Below are 23017 nucleotides of genomic sequence, written 5' to 3' on the forward strand. Positions count from 1 at the left end.
GTCATTGTGATATTAGTATGCTTGTTTCCCGCTCTGCTACTATGAGTAACAGTACTTACCACTGGACAATATCTGTGGGCACTGGGTTCATATTAGATCATAGGAGCTACACAATGAGACTACTGTTACAACTTGAATTTCATAAACTTTTTTTTGTCACCAATCTTTTCAGAAATAAAGATGTGAACAAAAAGAGACCTCGAAGTTTGTTGGAAAAACTACGTTGGGTGACCCTGGGCTACCATTACAACTGGGATGATAAGGTATTTGATTTTTTTCCCCCAGTTCTGATCTTTTCTAGTTTCATGCTTCTCTGGCTCAAGTGATTGAGTTTTCTTAGTAGACCTTAGTTATCAGATTTGATGATGGATCTTTTTCGTTTATTTTCTCTTAATATCTCAAAGTTCTTCAGGGAGAAGTGAATAATATATCAGGATAAAGTAGTTATCTTTTACTTATATCTTGTCTTTTTCAGAAATTTTCAGAGCTTCCTCTGTTTTTAGTCTGTGTCATGAATTTTAACTTCACTACTTTTTCTTTTTTTTTTTTTTTTGGCAGGGCAGTGAGGGTTAAGTGACTTGCCCAGGGTCACACGGCTAGTGTCAAGTGTCTGAGGCCAGATTTGAACTCAGATCCTCCTGAATTCAGGACCTGTGCTTTATCCACTGTGCCACCTAGCTGCCCCCATTCGCTACTTTTTCCAGAGCAGTATTTTAACAAATAATTATTTAGTGACTGCTATATGCAACGCAATTCTTAAAAACCATTTCTTGTTCTTAGGGAGTTTATAATCTAATAGGAAAAATAAAACATGTACCAGATAAATGTGATATGAGGTAGAATATGAAAACATCTAAAAATGTTCTGAAAAAGTGATATAAGAAATTTGAGGTAGGAAAGACCATTTTCAGCTGTGAAGATCAGATAACTTCATGAAGGAGCATGTTGGTGTGCCCTCAAATACCCCAACTTCCCAGTTACTTGATCTACTCCGTTCCCATGACCTATTCCTCAACTCCAACGTAGCTACTCACAAGAATGATCATACCCTTGATCTTGCCATCACCCACAAGTTTTCCATTTCATGTTAAGAACTCTAAAATTCTTTTATCCAATCATAATCTTTCCATCTCTCCTTATGCCTTACTCCTCCTAAAACTATTCTTCCTCACCAAAACTTTAAATTAATCCACTCCCCGATTATTTTCCCAGGCCTTTACTTCTGCTTTGGCTAATTTTAACCACTCCACTATATCTACTATTGATTTTTCATTACCTTTTTCTATCACCAGGCATACTTTGCCAAACCCCAACGATTTACTCATGCTGCTGAAGAAACCTGAAAGAAGTCATAAAACCATTGTAACTGAGCCCACTTATAAATTCATGTTATCTAACCTCAACTGGGCAAGGAAGTCTTTCCACATTCCCAACATATAGTTGGGAATATTAAGTTTATTGATTAATAGCTCCTCCTTTTCCCACTAGCTATTATCTTATATTTCAGCTAAGCATGAAAAAATTTAGTGTCTGCACTAAAAATAACTAGCATTTATATAGCACTTTAAAGTTTGCAAAGTGCTTTATAAATATTCTCTTACTTTCCCCTCAACAGTCAATCAGCAAACATTTATTAAGCTTCTGGAAGATAGGTGCTATTGTTATCCCCATTTTACAAAAGAAGAAATTGAACAGGCAAAAATCAAATCACTTGCCCAGGATCGTACAGCTAGTGTGTGAGGCTAGATGTGAACTTAGAACTTCCTTACTCGGGGCAGTTAGGTGGCGCAGTGGATAGAGCACCGGCCCTGGAGTCAGGAGTACCTGAGTTCAAATCCGGCCTCAGACACTTAACACTTACTAGCTGTGTGACCCTGGCACTTAACCCAAAAGAATTTCCTTACTCCATCTCCTGTGCCGCCCTGCTGCCTCTACACTAACTGCTTCTTCTAGCTTTCCTCTCACTCTTTTTCAACCCTCTGCATTCTGGATTTCAGTTTCATCATTCAACTGAAACTGTTATCTCCATACTTGCCACTGAGCTTTTAATTGCTAAATCTAATGGCCTATTCTCAGTCCTAATCCTTATCCTCACTGCATCCTTTGATATAGTTGACAACCTTCTTCTCCTGGATACTCTTTCATCTTGCTTTTTGTGACACTACTTTCTCTTGGTTCTCCTTCTGCCTTTCTACTCCTCAGTCCATTTTACTGGTTCTTCAGCCATGTTACATACAATAACTGTGGGCATCTCCCAAGGTGAAGTTCAAGGTTCTGTCCTCTTCCCTTTTTCTCCCTGAGCTTTCTCACTTGGTGATCTTAATCAACTCCCATAGGCTCAGTCATTCTCTGTATGCACATGATTCCCGGATCTGTTTTATCTATGCTTAGTCTCTCTCTTGAGCTACAATCTCGCATTAACAACTGCTGATTGGACATTCAGTTTGAATGTCCTATAGATAACTCAAACTCAACATGTCCAAAAGAGAATTAATTCTCTTTCCTTCTTTTGTCCCATGCAAAACATATTTCCATATTAGCTATTTTGCAAAAGAAAACACAAAATAATAAAAAGGTTTTTTTAAGTAAGTATTCTCAGCAATATAATGATCCAAGACAATCCCAAAGGACTATTGATGAAATATACTATCCTCCTCCAGAGAAAGAACTAATATTGATTGAACACAGACTGAAGCATGCTATTCTTCACTTTCTTCCATTTTTTGTTCTTTTATTCAAGTTTTCTTATGCAAAATGACTATTATGGTAATGTTTTACATAGTTGTACATGTATAACCCAGATCTGATTGCTTGCTGCCTCAGGGAGGGGGAGGGAGGGATAAAATTTGGAACTCAAAACTACAAATAAGAATATTTATTATTTAAAAGTATGGGGGCAGCTAGGTGGCGCAGTGGATAAAGCACTGGCCCTGGATTCAGGAGGACCTAAGTTCAAAGCCAGCTTTGGACACGGACACTTGACACTTACTAGCTGTGTGACCCCGGGCAAGTCACTTAACCCCCATTGCCCAGCAAAAAAAAAAAAAAATTTAATTAATTAATTAAAAGTATGCATCAGAGTTTATCTGTTTCCTCTCGGGAGGAGGATAGCATTTTTCAGTAAAGGTCTTTTTGAGTTGTCTTGGGTTATTGTCTAGATCAGAATAGGCAAGTCTTTCACAGTTGATCATCCTTACAATATTGCTGTTACAGTGCACAATGTTCTCCTGTTTATGCTCACTTCACTTTCCACAAGTTCATATAAATCATCTCAGGTTTTTCTGAAATCACCTTGCTTAGTACAGTTGTATTTCATCACAATCATATGCAACTTGTTTAGCCATTCCCCAGTTAATGGGAATCCCCTTAATTTCCGGTTCTTTTTGCCATCTCAAAAAGAGTTGCTATCAATCTTTTTGTACATATTGGTCCTTTTCCCTTTTCTTTGCTCTTTGGCATATAGATCTAGTAGTGGTATCCCTGGGTCAAAGGGTATGCATAGTTTTATAGCCCTTTGGGCATAGTTCCTAATTGTTCTTCAAGATGTTGGACTAGTATTAGTGTCTTGATTATTCCATATCCCCTCCAGCATTTTCCTTTTCTGTCAGCCACTTAGGCATGAGGTAGTATCTCAAAGTTGTTTTAATTTGTATTTCTCTAATCAAAAGTGATTTAGGGGGGCAGATAGGTGGTGCAGTGGATAAAGAACCAGCCCTGGATTCAGGAGTACCTGAGTTCAAATCTGGCCTCAGACACTTGACACTTACTAGCTGTGTGGCCCTGGGCAAGTCACTTAACCCCCATTGCCTTGCAAAAAAAAAAAAAGTGATTTAGAACATGTTTTCATCTCCCTATTGATAGCTTTGATTTCTTCTGAAGATTACCTATTCATGTCCTTTGGACATTTATCAACTCGGGAATGGCTCTTATTTTTACAAATTTGGCTCAGTTCCCTAAATATATTTGAGAAATGAGGCCTTTATTAGAGAAACTTGCTGTAAAAATTTTTCCCAGTTTTCTGTTTTCCTTCTAATTTTGGCCACATTAGTTTTTTGTTTGTTTGTTTGTTTTGGTGAGGCAGTTGGGGTTAAGTGACTTGCCCAGGGTCACACAGCTAGTAAGTGTTAAGTGTCTGAGGCCGGATTTGTACTCAGGTACTCCTGAATCCAGGGCCGGTGCTCTTTCTACTGCGCCACCTAGCTTCCCCAGCCACATTAGTTTTTGTGCAAAAGTTTTTTTAATTTCTTATGATCAAAATTATCCATTTTAGGGGCAGCTAGGTGGTGCAGTGGATAGAGCACCGTCCCTGGAGTCAAGAGTACCTGAGTTAAAATCCTGCCTCACACGATTGACACTTACTAGCTGTGTGACCCTGGGCAAGTCATTTAACCCCAAATGCCTCATCAAAAAAAACCCCAACTTATCCATTTTATCTACTGTGATGTTCCCTTTCTCATGTTGGGTCAGAAATTCTTCCCTTATCCATAGATCTAACCAGTATATTTTCCTCTAATTTACTTATGATATCACCCTTTATGTCTGAGTCATTTATCTATTTTGACCTTATATTGGTAATCTTTCTCTGTTAACTGACACCTCTTCTACACTTCTCACCCTCAAAGGCACTACTATCCTCCCAGACAACCAGGATCCACAGTGCCATACTCATCTTCTCCCCACATATCCATTCTGTTGGCAGTCTTGTCATATTGACCATCACAACATCTGTTGGCTGTATCCCCTTCTCTGTACTCATGAAATCTCCACCCTGGTACAGGCCTGCATCACCACATGTGATTGTTTTTCTCTAAAGCTTAGGTCTGACCCTATGATCTCCTCTACTCAAGAAGATCCCATGGCTCCCTATTACCTCTAGGATCAAATTGAAAGTCCTTTGTTTGGCAGTTAAAGTTCTTCTGATCTTTTCTCACATTGTCCTACTCCATGTACTTGGTAGCACAGGCATACTTGTTATTCACACAGGACACTTCATCCCTCATCTCTGTGCCTGTTCACTTCATTTTATTTTATTTTTGTGGGGCAATGGGGGTTAAGTGACTTGCCCAGGGTCTCACAGCTAGTAAGTGTCAAGTGTCTCAGGCTGGATTTGAACTCAGGTACTCCTGAATCCAGGGGTGGTGTTTTATCCACTGCGCCACCTAACCGCCCCCCTCTTCACTTGCTATTTCCCATGCTTGGAATGCTCTTCTTCATCATCTCCAGTTCTTAGAATCTCTCTTTTCTTCAAGATTAAGCTCTACTACCACTTTCTGTAGAAGACCTTTCCTGGTTCCCCCAGCCATTAGTACCTTCCCCTCTAAGGTTACCTTCCCTCTACTCTCAGTTTTCTGTATGCTTATTTGTATACATATTGTGTTCCCTATTAGAATGTAATATTTTTTAAGGATTACTGTTTTTAAATTTTTCCTTTTATTCCAATCACATAGGATATGTACTCAATAAATACTTGTTGACTGATTAATCAATCCTCACCCTGTCCATAAGGAGTGCCTTTTCTCTGTTTTTCTTCTGTGTGATTACAAGAACAAGTGATATTCAAAATACCCCTTGTGCCAGTTTCATTTAGCATGGACAGGGTGATAAGAAAGGATGTACCACTATTGGTAATGTTCCAGATTAGCAAATAAAACATTTTTCCAGGCACTGGTTTCTTCTCACATATAGGCTTATGTTTGAGAAAACTCTATCCTCTATATTGTGAGATTTAAAATTGGATATAAGATCATTAAACTCCCCTTTTAATTTTTCCCTTATATATCTCCCAGACCACTAAGAAAAAGAAGCCTCTGAGCTTTAATCAGTGAGGGATTAGCCTTTATTGTTTAGACAACAAACAGGTGATACCTAGGGAAATAGGAAAGTAGAAATACAAATGAATAATCCTAGATCTAAGCTTAGTCTATATTCTTTTATAAAACTCACCGAATCCCAAAACTGCCTGCCAGGCCGAGAACCAGAGCCAATCACCAAAGCATGGGCTGTCAAGCCAGAGTGTGTGATACAGAGAGCAAACTTCCATTCTACTCTCACTTTTAAGTTGGCGTCTGGGAAGTACAGCACAGTCTCCACTCCAAAAGGGGCGGTCCTTCAAAAGCCGCTTCAGTAGCATGTGCTCAACTCTCAAATGATTAAGCTAAAACTTCCCTTTTTTACCACAGTATCCACTGACACAGTGCCACGGTGTGTTTACTGCCAAATAGGAGACATTTTAAGGAAGAGGGCTATAGAGTATACCTGTGGACTCTACTTGTTCTCCACCAGCCAATGTTTCTGTGAAGCTCTTCAGTCTCAGATCCTTTTAGTTAATCCAAATTCTTTTTCCACATTTATCAAATGTTCTGAAGTATGCTAGGTACCACTTAGAAAATACCAGCCAGGGGCAGCTAAGTGGCACAGTGGATTGAGCACCAGCCCTGGATTCGGGAGGACCTGAGTTCAAATCCGACCTCAGACCCTTGACACTTACTAGCTGTGTGACCCTGGGCAAGTCACTTAACCCCAGTTGCCTCACCAAAAAGAAAAAGAAAAGAAAAGAAAGAAAATACCAGCCATACAGCCCTTCTTTGTAAGGATGAGGAACCTGGTAATTTTCTCTTTAGTTGAAGATCACACTAATCTCTTCCTCAAAGTTCTGGAAATTTGCATTCATTAGGAAATAAGAAGAGAAATTGCCAAGAGACTATGAAGGATTGGACAGAGAGGATGAAAAGAATAAGCCAGCACAGTGATGTTGGGTGAGGAGAAGGACCTAAGTGATAAGAGTTACTCTAGCAGAGGCATCTTAAACAGCAAAATCTGTACTTTTGTGGGGCTTATTAAGGGACAGAAACCTTCTAAGTCCCCTTGTGGCCTCACCTAATCCAAGATCTTTTAAAAAGGGCAGAAGAGGAGACAGCTAGGTGGCGCAGTGGATAGAGCACTGGCCCTGGATTCAGGAGGACCTGAGTTCAAATCCAGCTTCAGACATTTAACACTTACTGGCTGTGTAACCCTGGGCAAGTCACTTAACCCCAATTGCCCCTTGCAAAAAAAAATAAATAAAAAGGGGAGAAGAGGAAAGGCTGATTTTTTTTAGGCAATAATCTTTCTTCAGTATTATTGTGGGTAAGGAGAGAAAGGCACAGCTGAAATGTCTCCCTATTCTGAAACATCTCAAATCAGAGACTTAAGAAAAGCAACTTCTGTCCCATTCATTGTCTCTCCTGGGTAAAAAGGGCAGAGTCTTGTTTAATGGAAAGAGTGCTGAGTGTGGAGTCATACGTGCTGGGTTCAAGTCCTATCTTTGCTACTTATTAGGTTAACTTTGGACTAATTTTCTCAGCCAAGCCTCAGCTTATTCATCTGTTAAAATAAAAAGAATAATAATGTATTTTCTGTCTCACATTTATGTAGCGCCATAAAGCATTCTCATGATTAGGGGGGCAGCTAGGTGGCGCAGTGGATAGAGCACCAACCCTGGAGTCAGGAGGACCTGAGTTCAAATCCAGCATCAGACACTTAACACTTAGTAGCTGTGTTACCTTGGGCAAGTCACTTAACCCCAATTGCCCCACCAAAAAAAGAAAGAAAGAAAAAGAAAATATATGATTAGGAAGCCCATTTTTATCTCATATCTTTAGCAGTTCCCAGGTGTCTGTTACCAGGCTGCTGGCAGGTTAGACAGAATAACAGCTTTGGCCTGAATGTATTTCTTTAGGCCAATAGCAAACTAATGGCACATGTTTCTCAAAGCAGCTAAAATGACTTCAATACGCTTTTGTATCTTTTCTTTTAACCTTGCCAGTGGCTCAAGAAGATGCTTTTCTAAAATATTCTACCTTTCATCAAACTTAGTCTTCCTAATCATATTTGGAGTTGGCTAGGAAACAGGGGTCAAAGGGAAGGAGTACCTGAACAAGACAGTGTAAGGTGGGTTTTAAAAGTTCCCCAGCTGTTTCTCCCAGGCTGATGAGAAATGAGATTAAAAAGCCTCTTTTCATAAAAACAAAAAGGGAACAGGGTTTATTGATGAGAATAAATTTAGAAATAAGGACACAGAAAAGCAGGAAATATGACCTGTAAACTTTCCCACCAGACTCAGCTGCTTTGCATCTATCCCCCTGCTTGTCCGCGTTTAACTTTCTTGTCTGCTGATGTGAACTCTTCTCTCTCTCTCTCTCCCTCTCTTGTCTCCTCCTCCTACATCTCCACGTCTCCACACCCCCTCTTCTCTACCCCCAAAATAAAAAACCCTTCTCTCACAGGAAACCCAAGCCGACCACCCACACACCCCAAGCTAATTCGTTGACACTCCTAGGGGTGGTGCCCAAGGCCAGCTGGGGTACAGGGTTTCCCTGCTTACCCCCACTTGGCAGAGGGAGCTGGGGCGTGCCCGGGTTTTCCATGCATACCCCACGCTGAGCAGGACGTGGGGGGGGAGGAGCCATGCAGGGCACACCCAAGGCTTTCTAATTTTAGCCAAAGATGGGGTCCCCCAAATCACAGTCAATTCCTACAACAGCAGTCTCTCAGGAGGCTGTAGATATATACTTAACCAAGGTAGGCTTTAGCTCTATTTCAGCAGAGCAAAATATGAGGTTGAAGTTTTCATCAAAGCTACAGCCTTGGCATATTCCTGAATTGTCAAATCACAAAGGTCTTATGACAAGAGAGGGCATGACAAAAACTTAGATTTTTTAAGGAAAAGGGATCTGAGGTATTGTTGGTGCTGGAAGTGGTGGCTTACTTAGTGGTATCAATTCAGAACCAGCTTAGGGGAAGAAAATACTTAAAGATATCTCCCTTAATAATAATCCGGTAGCCAAAATGCAAAGTAGACTTTGAGCTGTTGCTGGCTGCCCAGCGGAATACATTACTGCAAGTTACACAGCTTTTTTCACAGGCTGAGAAACCAAAAACATAACAAACTGTGGTGTTTGAACTGCCTTTATAACCCTTAAGAGCCAGCCACATCAGAGTATTAGCGCATTAGCCAGGGCTTGACATGCAAGAATATTAGTATTAAAAAAAAGAAGAAGAAGAAGGTTAGTACTGGCATAGAGTGTTTTACTGTGCTAAGTGATAAAAAGCAATGATTTTCTTTTTTCCTAAATTTTTTGTCTTTTTTTTTTCTTTCCTTCTATTTCTTTCAAAGACATATTCAGCTGATCACTACACACCTTTTCCCCCAGACCTGGCTTACCTCTCAGAACAAGTAGCCGCTGCATGTGGATTTCGGGACTTCAAGGCTGAGGCAGGAATCCTCAATTACTATCGATTAGACTCTACACTGGGGATCCATGTTGACAGATCAGAACTAGATCACAGCAAGCCTCTCCTGTCCTTTAGGTAATAAATCTGAAGAAGGAGGTTTGGGATTATCCTTTTTTCTAAAGCTTGTTTAAGCTAAGCAGCTAGGTTATTAAGTGGTGTTTAATGTTTAACTCCATAATGATCTTTCCTTTCAAGACCTCTGAAGCAGGGCAGCTAGGTGGCGCAGTAGATAAAGGACCGGCCCTGGATTCAGGAGGGAGTTCAAATCCAGCCTCAGACACTTGACACTTACTAGCTGTGTGACCCTGGGATAGTCACTTAATCCTCACTGCCCCTCAAAAAAAAAAAAAGACCTCTGAAGGGCCAGACAGAGGTGAAATGAATTTCTCTCAGGCTTTGTGGAGAGATGACCGCTGTACAGTTAGTTAAGCTCTCTTTAAGTTACATTAGGACTAATTCTTGTGACTGAAATATAGTGCCAAGGGCTCTATAGAACACTGCAGTAGCATAGCATAAAACAGAGCTTTCTAACCTCTTAGTGTAAGTTAATGGAAAAGTAACAGGCCACTATCCTAGTGTCCCTAAAAATTAGGTTTCAGTTTGTGTAAATTAATTCTCTTTTTTTCCCCCACTTACTGGAGTAAGTCAAGAATATGTGATTTCATTGATGTGCGTACTACTTCAACTGATAGAGACCACACTCACTCTGTGAAAATGATCATCACCAGGCAGCTAGGTGGTGCAGTCGATAAAGCACCAGCCCTGGATTCAGAAGGACCTAAGTTCAAATCCGGCCCCCGAGGATTGACACTTATTAGCTGTGTGACCCTGGGCAAGTCACTTAACCCTCATTGCCCTGCCAAAAACAAACAAAAAAAACCCCAGAAATTATTTAGGGGGCAGCTAGATGGTGTAGTGGATAAATAAAGCACTGGCCTTGGATTCAGGAGGACCTGGTTTCAAATGTGACCTCAGACACTTAACACTTACTAGCTGTGTGACCCTGGGCAAGTCACTTAACCCTCATTGTCCCGCCCCCCAAAAAAAAAAATGGTCATCACCTTGTGGCCAGCCTTTCTGAACTTAAAAAGGCCAGTCCTCAGACAGCAGAGATTTGTCTGGATTTTCTATTATGTATAAGTGCTGGAACAGAACTTAAAATATAATTGCTTGTACCTTAAACCTCAATAATTATGCCTAAAATGGAAAAAAAAAGATTAAAGTTAAAATATTTGAGTGATTGTTATTAAAATACTTAAATCAATAAAAATATACCAGCAAATAATATAATCAGTCATTTTAAAATTTATAATTAGCAATTTATTAATGTGTTGGTTTTTGTTGTGGTGTAGATGAGTTTGCTGCATCCCAGGGGCTATTAAAGATACTGTTACAGATCAGTTTATGGTCTATACTGTATAACAATTTTTGGACACCCCTAATGAGAGGCTTTAAGCCATTAGGGCAGGATGTTGACACAGTTTATGGAGTAGTTGGAGTAGAAAAGTGCAGAATTTAAATTAGGGAATGATCCAAATTAAGGGAAATTGTAGTAACATAGCTAATTAGGAATAACTTTGCCATCAATAGCTAGAATTCATTATTGCTTTTCCTGTACTTTTTTGTAGCTTTGGACAGTCTGCCATCTTTCTTCTGGGTGGTCTCAAAAGAGATGAAGTCCCCACGGCCATGTTTATGCATAGTGGAGACATCATGGTGATGTCAGGATTCAGCCGCCTGTTGAACCACGCTGTCCCACGAGTCCTCCCAAATTTTGATGGGACAAGCCTGCCTCGTTGCCTGGAGGTACCACTACCAGAAGCTTTACCTGCAGATTCAGTTGTAGAACCCTGTTCTGTGGAGGACTGGCAGGTGTGTGCCAACTATCTGCAAACAGCTCGGGTCAACATGACTGTGCGGCAAGTGCTAGCCACTGGCCAGGACTGGGAGGACAAAGAAACCGAGACCACTAGTGAAAGTTCTTGCCACCTCAATGATAAAAATAATGAAGCAAAGCGGCCCAGGATGAACCCTAACAGTTGAGATTTGGGCAACCCAAACTCTTAGGCAGGTCCTGTAATCAACAGTCACAGTTTGTATTGCCAGGAGATTCATCTGAAGCTGTGTGAACCTTTCACTAAAAACAAACAAAACAAGAAACAGAGACCAGTTCATCATTGATGGCACTAGGGCTGTGAAAACCTTTTGGGGACAAAAAACGTCCTGGTTTGTCACTTATGAAAAGCTCCCTTGTTCTTGTTCCATAAGACTTGACAGGGGGGCAGCTAGGTGGCGCAGTGGATAGAGCACCGGCCCTGGATTCAGGAGGACTTGAGTTCAAATCCAGCCTCTGACACTTGACACTTACTAGCTGTGTGACCCTGGGCAAGTCACTTAACCCCCATTGCCCCACCAAAAAGGAAAAAAAAAGACTTGACACATGGTATGCACTCCTTACCAGCTCATGAGCTTGAATTCAGCCCAACTTGCCACAGTTGTCCATGGAGAAAGCATTCAAAAAACAGGCTTCCCTTCATGGCTGGTCCTCTGCTGTTATTTCCGATCATGATGGCACAGGTTAACTTTCATGTTTGTGGGACTTTTAGATGCCGCAGGCTTAGATAAACATGAATTGTTGGTGAGAGATTGACCCACTCTATCTGGAAACCACAGAAAAATCTGACCCTGTACCATCCTTCATCCCATCTTCTTACCTATTTAGATTATGCCTTGATTTCCCCTTCCATCTCCCCATCCAGAACTCCTGTTCTGGTTTTTCAAAGGACAATGGTGCACACACCAAACAGTGAAGCTATAAATCTTATCCACCAAAAAAAGAAATTAATCAGTAGCTATCTTTCTTGACCAAGAGGTAAATATATTTATTCCGAGTAAAGGAAACAGCAGGTTTTTTTAAAAACACTTTTTCTTTAGGACTTCCAACTCTTCTCTATCAGCCTTTTAAATGAAGTTTTAATCATTAGTGTGAAATTCCAAGTCCAAAGGGTGTCCTATCACTTTTCTCCGTGAATAAACTGTTTTAAATTAAAGATCACTATCTGTCTTGAAGGGTTTGTATGTCTGGAATTTTTTTCCTACATAGCTATTTTCTGTTTTCAGGCTGCTAGAGACCTCTGGCTGCTTCCTAAACACTTGGCTGCCTTGTTACTAGTGCATTGACTTCTCTTTGTGATGCCCTCACATGGGAGGGAATATCACTTGATATCCTGCAGTGGCTGGATTCTTATGTTAGGAGACAGCTTGGGAAATGCTCCAGGCACTGGGCTTTAATCTTTTACTCCCACTGATGCAACTCACTATAATATCAATCAAGTTACTTCATCCCTGTGCCTGCATTTTTTCATTTATAAAAAGGAAATGTTTGCTATCATCCTTGTAAAGGTGTGGTGATAGTTGCAAAAATTTTTGTTGATTTTTTTTTTTTTTGCAGTTGTCTTGATGGGTTTTGGTGCATTCCAGAAGTTATCGAAAATGTTGTCATAGGCCAGCTTATGGCCTGTAACTAAGTTTTGGCCACCCCTAATAAACAGCTTTAAGCCAATAGGGTCAGGATATAGACATAGTTTATGAAGTGGTTGGGGTAGAAAAATGCAGAATTTAAAATAGGGAGTGGTTTAAATGAGAAATTACAGTAGCATAGTTACTGATATTCCTCAATAGAAACATGTTATACCAATACAGTTTTATTGCTATTATAGCATGGGGAATATCCCAGCCTACCTGTTTGTGCAAAGGTCTGATGCATGAAATGTATTATCTGCATTTCAGATACATTTAAGTTTACATTTGCTGTATGCTCTGTAGTCAGATTTCTTCTTAATGCTAATGTCAGATGATCCTCTCCTGACTGAGAGAAAAGACTATATTTGGACTCTTCTCAGAACCCTAAAGGCAGAGAGTGAGTCTGGTTTCAGGCCCTACCACATTGTTGGCCAAACCTCCCAGTAGGGGGCCGCCTGGCACATGAGGCTCTGAGGAGCTGAGACTCCTGGACCTTAGGCCCGAGCAGGGCCTAGAACAGGTCCTGGGTTTTGTGGGAGTCAGGCTGGGCTGGAAGTTCACCTTGAGGGGCCCAAGGTGATGCCCATGTGACTTGGAGTTCAAGCCCTGACTTAGGTTTTGTTTTGACAGGTTATGTTTATACAAGCACTGTTTTAGTAGGGAATGGGGACATTCTTGCCCAGAATAGGGTTGGAGCCTATGGCTGCAATCTGATTGGTTGATTAATGGAGCAATCTGATTGGTTAAATCCCAAGTTAGGTTTTCTTTCTTGAAGAGTTATGTATGTTAATACAGCATTGTTCTAAGGAGGAACTGACACTCTTGCCCAGAATAGGTTATGGCCTGGTATCGTAGTTTGTAAAATCTGATTGGTCGATTGGTACCACCTGATTAGTTTCTAGCACTGTGATTGGTCCATTTGGTACAATTTGATTGGTTGTTATTGTTATGCTGTATGTAGATAGGGGAATAGTAAATAAATAAGGAATTGTAAAATACTATAATGTGACTGGTTGGAGGGGACCCCTTGAGGGGTATAAATAGAGGTAAGGGACCTCACTTCAGTGTACTCTTCAACACATTCAGAAGAGTACCCATCTTTGTGAAGATGAATAAAGAAGCCTTCACCCACCGATTGCTGCCTACTTGGAATCTTTGAATGGTGTAAGAATTGATTGTGATTTGGGGACCCCATCTTTTGCTAAAATTAGAAAACCTCGGACACACCGCGCAAAGCTCTCTTTGCCCCAGGGCACACCCTGGCTCCCTCCGCCCAGCGGGGGTATGCAAGGAAACCCCATGCCCCAGCCAGCCTTGGGTGCTGCCCCTAGGGGTGCCAATGAATTAGCTTGGGGTGTGTGAGAGAAGGGTTTCCTGTGAGAGAAGGGCTTTTTATTCTGGGGGTGGGGTTGGAGTTAAAAGGAGGAGAAGAGAAGAGAGAGAGAGTTGGGGTGGGGCAGGTGAGAGAGTTAAACGCAGACATGCAGCGGGATAGAGAGAGTTAAAGGTGAAGCAGCTGAGTCCAGTGGGCAAGTTTACAGGTCGTATTTCCTGCTTTTCTTTGTCCTTATTTCTAAATTTGTTCTCATCAATAAACCCTGTTTTTTGGGTTGTTTTTTGAAAAGAGGCTTTTTAATCTCGTTTCTTATCAGTCTGGGAGAAACAATTGGGGAGGGAGCAGTGTGGAAGAGAGGAAGCTTGGGACCTAGAGGTCCGCTGTTGTTTTCTGAGTCCCAATATTGCAGCTAGCTTCCCAGTTAACTCTTCCCATATTGGGTTTGGCCCTTACAGATTGGTGGCCCGTATGGGGCTTAATGAACCTGGGGGATCTTTTAAAACCCCCCCTTATAGCGGCAACCTGCTAGCAACACTAGAGCTGTGCAACACTATTTGAGTTGTTAGCTGTGTTTCTAACATGACTTATTAAAAATAATTGAGGAATGACAGTATAATCTGTTTTTGTAGCTGTAAATAAGGAAGTGGTGATATTGGCAAAGAAAAAAATACAGTGGATAATTTCTGACCATAGACATCAAAGTGTGACCCTTTTCCCCTGTTCAGATGTGTATAGCTATATAGTTACAGATTTAAGTCAGCCTTAATATGGGATAAGTTATCTATGAGCCATTTCCTGGAACCTAGACTTAAACGAAAGAGAAAGTTTAGTTTTCCTTTTCATGAAAAGTCCTATTGGACCTGGTTGCATCATAGGAAAGAATGATAATGCTACTACAGGAAGGTCCTGAAACATGTTGGTTCAGCCAGTGTGTGTGTGGTGTCTGGAGGTTTGTTGTTTGTTTTGTTCTTCATTCTCTCTCAGGGACCATGATATTGGGGAGGTGATGTCTTGACTTGCAGTGAATTGGATTTGAGAGAGGGCTGTGCAAAGTCACCAACCTCACTGTCTCCTTCAGAGCCATCTGGGTCCAGTGGCAAGATATATACAGGATGACTGGAGATGGCCCTGGATGCAATGCGAGACCTTGGCCAAAACCTTTCACAGGTCTCAGTTTGCCTGTGGCAATGCCCATTCAGTGATTAAGCTGGCCTCTTTTACCTAGTCAAAAATAAATGAATGAATGAATAAATGAGGGGAAGAAGACCCTCTAGGTTTCTGACCAAAAGAAAAACAATTGCTATTTAGACCCACTTGGAGCCATCAAGAGGCCAAACTGGCCAAATGAGGCCTGGACGGGGACCTGTTATTGGCCAATCAATGAGAGCCATAGTTACTTGGGTTTAAGGAATGGTCCTTAGAAGAAATCCAGCACGTAAAGGCTATGATTCCCTTCATGGAAAGAGGGAAGGAAGAGGAAAGGAAAGGAAGGGAGGAAAAAGGAAAAATGGAAGGACTTGCTCTTATCCAACTGGAACAGGCCAGTTGGGTCCTCAGTGGGATAGCTGTTACAGAATGTTGGGAGAAGTGATGTTGTAACTTGCAGTGAATTAGATTTAGGTAAGGAAGGGCTATGCGAGGGTCACCAACCTCACTCTCTCTCCAGAACTATCTGGGTCCAGTGGCAAGATACACATCAGGATCACTCAGGATGGCCTCCATCCAGAGGGACAATATACATTGAAGTCACTCACCAGAGGCCCATTCACCACAGACAAGTCACCTGTCTTTTGAGTTTCCCTAGATTGATCTCTTGCCAGAAGGGTTCCTTGTCAACAAGAATTCATCCATTAGTCTGTACTAATAACCTCAACAGATTGTCTTGCTTGTCCTACACTTCCAGCCTCTTATCCCTGCTGTGAGCTGACTTTCCTTAGAAGGATTCTGGGAACTGAACGAGAAGATGGATTGTCAAACTGGATAGAGGCTCAACAAAATGACTAGCACTCCTCAGTAATTTCTCATTTTCTCTATTCTTTTTGCAATGAGATAAGAGCTGTTCTTATCCTCTTTCTTCTTCTACTTAATCTTTTTTTAAAAAGCCGGTTTATTAGAGTAAGAAAAAATAAAAGTCTAAAACCCTGGATGGATTTGGCTGAGGCAAATTAGAATGGTAATGAGGCAGAAAGGAGCCCTAGAGATGGCTATTGATTTCAGTATGATGGAGTTGGTGGAGCAGGGCCTGAAAGAGAATGTGACACTGCATACATATGCTTTCTTTTGCAAAGGTTGTAATGAAAAGAGCAAATGAAATCACAGTGTCTAGATCCTGACTTTGGATTAGAATTATGGAATTGGATTCAATTAACTCAATCCAACAAACATGTTTTAAGCACGTTCTGTATGTTAGGCCCTAGATATAGAAAGATTAAAAACAAAAAGTATGCAGTGTATTTCCATTAAAACAAATATTTTGGGGGACATCTAGGTGGCACAGTGGATAGAGCACTGGCCCTGGATTCAGGAGTACCTGAGTTCAAATCTGACCTCAGACACTTTACACACTTACTAGCTGTGGGACCCTGGGCAAGTCACTTAACCCCAATTGCCTCATCAAAACAAAACAAAAAAACCAAATATTTTTTTAAAAACCAAATATTTATTAACAACTGTTCTAGGCACCAGAAATGGAAAACTATTCTTATCTTCAGGGAACTTATATTCTACTTGAGAAATAGAAGGTATACACAAAGACAGGAAGGTTTGAGGTGGAAGGGTTGCTTTAACAAGGGGGAATCAGGACAGGCTTTGAAGGAAGCTAAGAATTCAAAGGAGAAAGGAAAGGAGAAGTCCATTTCAGCCATGAGGGCAGCCTGTATGGAATCACAGAGAGAAGATGGAATGCCAAGCATGGGCTTAACATAGATATAGATATAGGGGTATGTGTGTACATACATATATATATATTTTTATATAGGTATACATATGATGTTACATATTATATAATTTATAATAACTTGTTCAAAAGTTTGGCTAGAACTTGAATGAAGGAAAAGTATGTGGAATAAATCTGGTAGCTTTCAGACAGGCTCAGGTTATTTAGAGGCTATGGTGAGAAGTTTGTGTCTTATCCTAGAGGCATTGGGGAGCCCCTAAAGATATTTGAGCAGGTGAGTTACATGATCTATTTTATTTGTGTCTTAGGAAAATAAATCTGGCAGCTTCAGGAGAATAAATGAGGGAAGAGACTGGGAATAGGGAGACCAATTAGGAGGCTATTGTCATTGTCTTGGCAAGAAAATTGATACAAAGCACCAAGAACCATTCTTCAACAGATAAGTGGTCAAAGTCTAAACAATTCTCAAAAGAATTGCCGACTATGAACTGTTGAAAAAAATATCCAGGGGCAGCTAGGTGGTGCAGTGGAAAGAGCACGGGACCTGGAGTCAGGAGTACCTGGGTTCAAATCCGGCCTCAGACAGTTAACACTTACTATCTGTGTGACCCTGGGCAAGTCACTTAACTCCAATTGCCTCACTAAAAAAACTAACTAAATAAATAAATAATATCCAAATTGCTAATAATAAATGCAAATTAAAACAACTCTAAGGTTTGACACTTTGTGTCAAACTAATTGGTAAAGATGACAAGATGAGAAGAATCAATCTTAAAGGGGTTGTGGGAAGACGGGCACACTGATGGAGGAGCTATGAAGAGGTCTCACCATTCTGGATTTCAATAAGAAAAGTAATTAAACTGTCCATACTGCTAAATACAGTAATTCTACAAGGTAGTTATAAAACAAAAACAAAAATCCCAAAACAAAGATCCAATATGGACAAGAACTACAATCTTTATCAGGGTAGCTAGGTGGTGCGATGGATAGAGCACTGGCCCTGGAGTCAAGAGGCCCTGAGTTCAAATCTCACTTCACATACTAGCAATGTGACCCTGGGCAAGTTTCTTAACTCCAATTGCCTTAAACATCTGGGGCCATCTCCAGGCGTCCTGATATATATCTTGCCACTGGACCAAAAACAACAACAATCTTTGTGGCTGAAAACAACCAGAAGCAAAATGTAAATAAAAGAAATGTCTTATCAATTGGTAAACAAAACAAAAAAACAAACCCTATTACATGTGTATTAACATGTATTAATGAAATGTTATATAGTAAGAAATTACTAATATGAGGGATTCAGAGAAACATGAGAAGATTTGTATGAATGAAATTAGTAGAACCAGGAAAACAATAATCATAACAATGTAAAAGGGAAAAAAAATCACTAAAAGGAAGTCAAACATTTGGTAATTTTTAAAAAATCAATGGAAGTCTTGAAGAAAATTTCATGAAATATTATATATGTTTATAACTTACATATGTTTATCATAACTTATACATGTTTATAAAATGTCTCCCTTTTTTCCCCAGTTTAAATAACTGGTTGAAGTGAGGTTGAATAAGAGTGAAGTTCTAGGAATGTGGGAGGGCTAAAGGAAGGGAGGGAGGGAGGAAATTTATTGTCCCAGTCACTGTGTTGATCACTTTATAAATATTCTCTTATTTGATCCTCCCAACAACCCTGGGAGATACGTTGCTGTTAGAAGAATTGAATATATTAAATATATTTATAAGGAAATGTCTTACTCCTCGATAAATAATTTTATTTAAGTTAGGCAATTGAACATACAAATTTAAGTATTACTTATTTTCTAATGTTTCATGATAAGTGCTTAGGCTGACCTAACTCAATGTAAATAGTTTAATATTTAATAAGACCACATTGATTCAGAATAAATGGGACCCATCTAGGTTAGTGAAGTGTGATAAGATTCCAAATGTGCAGTTTCATTACTTGTAGGAAGAAGAATCATTTTATTATTTTCAGATTGTTAGACAGTGAAAGGAATGCAATTCTGTTCCAGTGTGTATAAATAGAGATAAAAATTTGATATAATAAGAAACACCTCTTGGCATGGTATAGTAGAAAGAGGTTTTAACTAGGAACCAGGAGGTCCAGCTTGTAGTCCCACCCTGTTACTGACTTGGTGTATGATGATGAGCAGCCTGTGTCTTTACCACTGGCCATCCTCTGGGCCTAGAACACATTCCCTCATCACCTCAACCTCTTAGAGCTCTTACTGTCGCACAGCTCACATTCCACCTTTCTGCATGAAGCCTTCCCCAGCTCCTCCGGGCTGCTAGTTGTTCCCCCCACAAAATTACCTTATATCTTTTTTGTGACTGTGTGTATGCACACACACATATGTATCCTTTCTTCCTTAGCTCAGGGGTAAGCTACTTCACTGTTGTCCCCAGAGCTTGACATAGTGTCTGGCACATATTAGGTGCTTAATAAATGTTTGTTAATTGATTGATTAAATCACATTAGCTTGTGAGGTATTGTATACCTAGTAAAATAGCAAATGTGACTTTAGATGGTCTGTCCAACATGCAGAATTTTTTTTTTGGGGGGGGTGAGGCAATTGGGGTTAAGTGACTTGCCCAGAGTCACACAGCTAGTAAGTGTCAAGGGTCTCAGGTACTCCTGAATCCAGGGCTGGTGCTCTATCTACTGCGCCACCTAGCTGCCCCCAAGAATTATTATTTTTAAGCACATTATGGTATTTGCTGTATTTCAGATGATATATAGAATTGCTCTACAGAAAGAAGTAAATCCCACTGAATTTTTTTTTTATTTTAAATTTCTAGAGTTGAAGCATGATGTGCTGAAAAGTGCACTAAATCAGGATGAAGAAGATGTTGGTCTTATATTTACTAGAGGAGAGACCTTGGTTTAGTCACACTACCTTTCTGAGCCTCAACTTTTCCTAACAATAAAATGGGAATGTAATAACAATTGCTCTAATGACCTCAGAGGCTTACTTCAAGAATCAGACGGCAACCAGCACTGGGTCCCAAACCTCCATTCCAGTTTAAAACTAAGGAAGGACCTTTAAAGTCAACTTTCATTGTCCAGTGGAACAAACATTGAATCTGGAAGTTCATATCCAAACCTGTTTCAAACCCAGCTTTATCCCTTAACAACCTCCCTATCTGACCTTGGGGACCTCATTTAACCTCTCTGGGTCCCCAGTGTCCTCAGCTGTAAATTGATGGAGTTGGATTACAAGACCTCCTCCCTTATGGCAGGGAAATAGGGGATTACTAGGACAGAAGGTTGTATGCATTTTATTGCATGTTTTTGCTTAATATTTTTGTTATAATCAGTCAATAAATATTTATTATGCACCTGTGATGTACCAGGTACTGTCCTAAGAGCTGGGGAGACATAAAGAGGCAAAAAAGAGTCCCTGCCCTCAAGCAGCTTACAGTCTTATGGGGGGAGATGATATGCAAACAAATATATGCAAAGCAAGCTCTATTCAGTATAAATAGGAAATAATTAACAGAAGGAAGGCACTTGGCAAAGGCTTCTTGTAAAGAGTGGAATCTTGGAACTTAAAGGAAGCCAGAGAGGTCAAAACTCAGAGAAGAGGAAGGAGAGTGTTTTAGTCATGGGGGACAGCAATGGAAAATACCTGGAGTTGAGAAATAAAGTGCCTTCTTCATGGAAGTCAGGAGGCCAGTTTGGTTCAGTTTGGCAATAGGAAATTATAATACAGAGACAAAAATAATATTTTTAATAGTCCAGGTAAGAGGTGACAAGGACAGAGAGGGCAAGGCCAAGATGGCAAATTGGAGGCAATCTAGCTGAACTCTCTCAACATTCTCCAAAAAACTTTAAAATAATGTCTCGAATCTGGGGCAGCTGGGTGGTATAGTGGATTAGAGCACCGGTCCTCGAGTCAGGAGGACCTGAGTTCAAATTTGACCTCAGACACTTAACAATTACTAGCTGTGTGACCCTGGGCAAGTCACTTAACCCCAATTGCCTCACCAAAAATAATGATGATGATGATGATGTCTCAAATCAAGTTTTGGAGTGGCAAAGCCAACAAAAGGTCAGTGTGAAACATTTTTCCAGCCTAAAAAAATCCTAGGTCAGCAGAAGTTTGTGATGCTGGGGTGGGGGCCTGTCCAGAGCCCAGACACATGATGACAGCAACAGCTTTAAGAGCTCAGCCCAGAGACAGTAAAGGGGTTGGAAAGGGGTTCAGAGAAAGATCACAGGGGACCCCTTTGGTGACACTGGGTATAGCTGGCATTGATTGGCAACTTTTTTGCACATATGTAGTTCTAGATCACAGTTCTAGGATGGAACTTAAACTTCATTTTTCTTGGGGTTTTTGGTGTGTTTTCTTTAGCAACATGACTAATATGGAAATATATTTTGCATGACTTCACATGTATAATTGATATCATATTACTTGCCATCTCAGTGAGTGGGGTGGGGGTGGGAGGGAGGGAGAGAATTTAAAACTCAGTTTAAAAAAAAAAGAATGTTAAAGAAATTGTTCACTTGTAACTGAGAAATAGTTAATGAAATAAATAAAAAATCCATGGGGTAAGGGGGTAGGAAGGAGGTGATGAGGACAGAAGTAAGGCAATGGCTATGTGAAGAAAAAGAAAGTGATGGATACAAGGTATGTTGTAGAGACAAAATCAACAAGATCTAGCAACTAATTGAATTTAAACAATCACCAAGCGTTTATTAAGTACCTACCATGATTTAGGGGTGTGGAAATTTATTTTGATTTGGGGACCCTACCTTTAGGCTGAGATTAGAAAGCCTTAGGCCCTCAGGGTCTCTCCCCCTCCTCCTCAGCTTCAGCTGAGCGGAAAAAGCCCCGTGGGCTATACGAGACACCAGGTCAGACAGCTGGGGGAAAAAAAAGCCCCCAGCTCCCTCTGACCTGAGCAGATCCCGGATAGCCTGTGCTGAGGCACGTGAAACTTGGAGCGCACCCCACCCCCACCCCCCCAGCCGCAGCCCTGGCTGGCAAATTAGCTTGGTCTGTGGGGGGCGAAGGAAGCCCCGAGATTTGAGTGGAGAGAAGAAAAGGTATATATAGAACTGGGAGTGAGACTAGGAGGGGAGGCTGACTAGAACGAGGACGGACTAGATAGAGAGACAAGATTAAGGAGAGAACAGCTGACTAGAGCAAGGGAGGAGACTCGAAGGACGGATTGGACGGACTAGAAAAAAAGAAAAGGAGCAAGGACAGAAGAGAAAGAAGGGGGGCTGACTAGAAGAGGACAGACTAGAGGAGACTCAAGGAGGGACTAGGAGAGAGGCTGACTGGAGGGAAGCCCGGACAAGGACAGAGGAGAGTTCGGTTCAGAAAAGGAGAGACCGGGCTGACAAGGTTACAGGCCTTAATACAAACCAGGGAAAGTGTAACGTGCCCTGAGGCCTGAGGCGGCTAAGGCCCTTATTGTATTCAAGAAGTTCAAAGCGCAGCAGGTGGGAAAGAGACAGTGGAAAGAGACCACAGGAAAGCAGTCAGGTTGTACATTTTATTTCCCTGTATTCCTAATTTGAAATAGTATCTCATAAATAAACTCTGCTTTGATTATTTAGTTAAGAGGCTTCTTAATCTTTAGTCTATCAGTTTGGGAGCAGTGTGGTGGAACTTTACAAACGGCCCAACATTAAATTAACGTAGTCAGATAGCCAAATAGTCAACAGTCCCCAGATTAGTCCTCCAGTCAGCTTCAGCCCCCAAATTAGCCCTAGTTAACAAAAATATTTCTACAGGGGACAGAGAGAGAAAAAAGTTCAGAAAGGCACCAAGGTTATAAAACTAGGTAACTGAAAGGATGGTGATGCCCGGAATAGAAACTGGAAGATGTGGAATGATAATGATTATTTTGGATATGTTAATGAGACATCCAGGTTGAGGTGTCCAGCAGGCAACTGACTATTTTAGGTAGAGCTGTATAAGTAGATTTGGGAAGGGGAAAGAGGGTGTGCCTAAGAA

General features: G+C 40.8%; 1 protein-coding gene across 1 annotated transcript in view; it reads left to right on the plus strand.

Moving 5' to 3' along the window:
* The window catches only part of ALKBH1 (alkB homolog 1, histone H2A dioxygenase), a 39584-nt gene extending 25654 nt beyond the window's left edge, over window positions 1–13930 (plus strand). Inside the window, exons 4-6 of the mRNA XM_043984185.1 lie at window positions 173–263; window positions 9155–9348; window positions 10902–13930. Coding sequence (XP_043840120.1) covers window positions 173–263; window positions 9155–9348; window positions 10902–11316 — 700 coding nt within the window. The 3' untranslated portion in view covers window positions 11317–13930. The remainder of the gene's footprint in view (window positions 1–172; window positions 264–9154; window positions 9349–10901) is intronic.
* Window positions 13931–23017: the final 9087 nt, after the last annotated feature.

The sequence above is a fragment of the Dromiciops gliroides genome, chromosome 2, assembly GCF_019393635.1.
Source record: "Dromiciops gliroides isolate mDroGli1 chromosome 2, mDroGli1.pri, whole genome shotgun sequence".
NCBI lineage: Eukaryota > Metazoa > Chordata > Mammalia > Microbiotheria > Microbiotheriidae > Dromiciops > Dromiciops gliroides.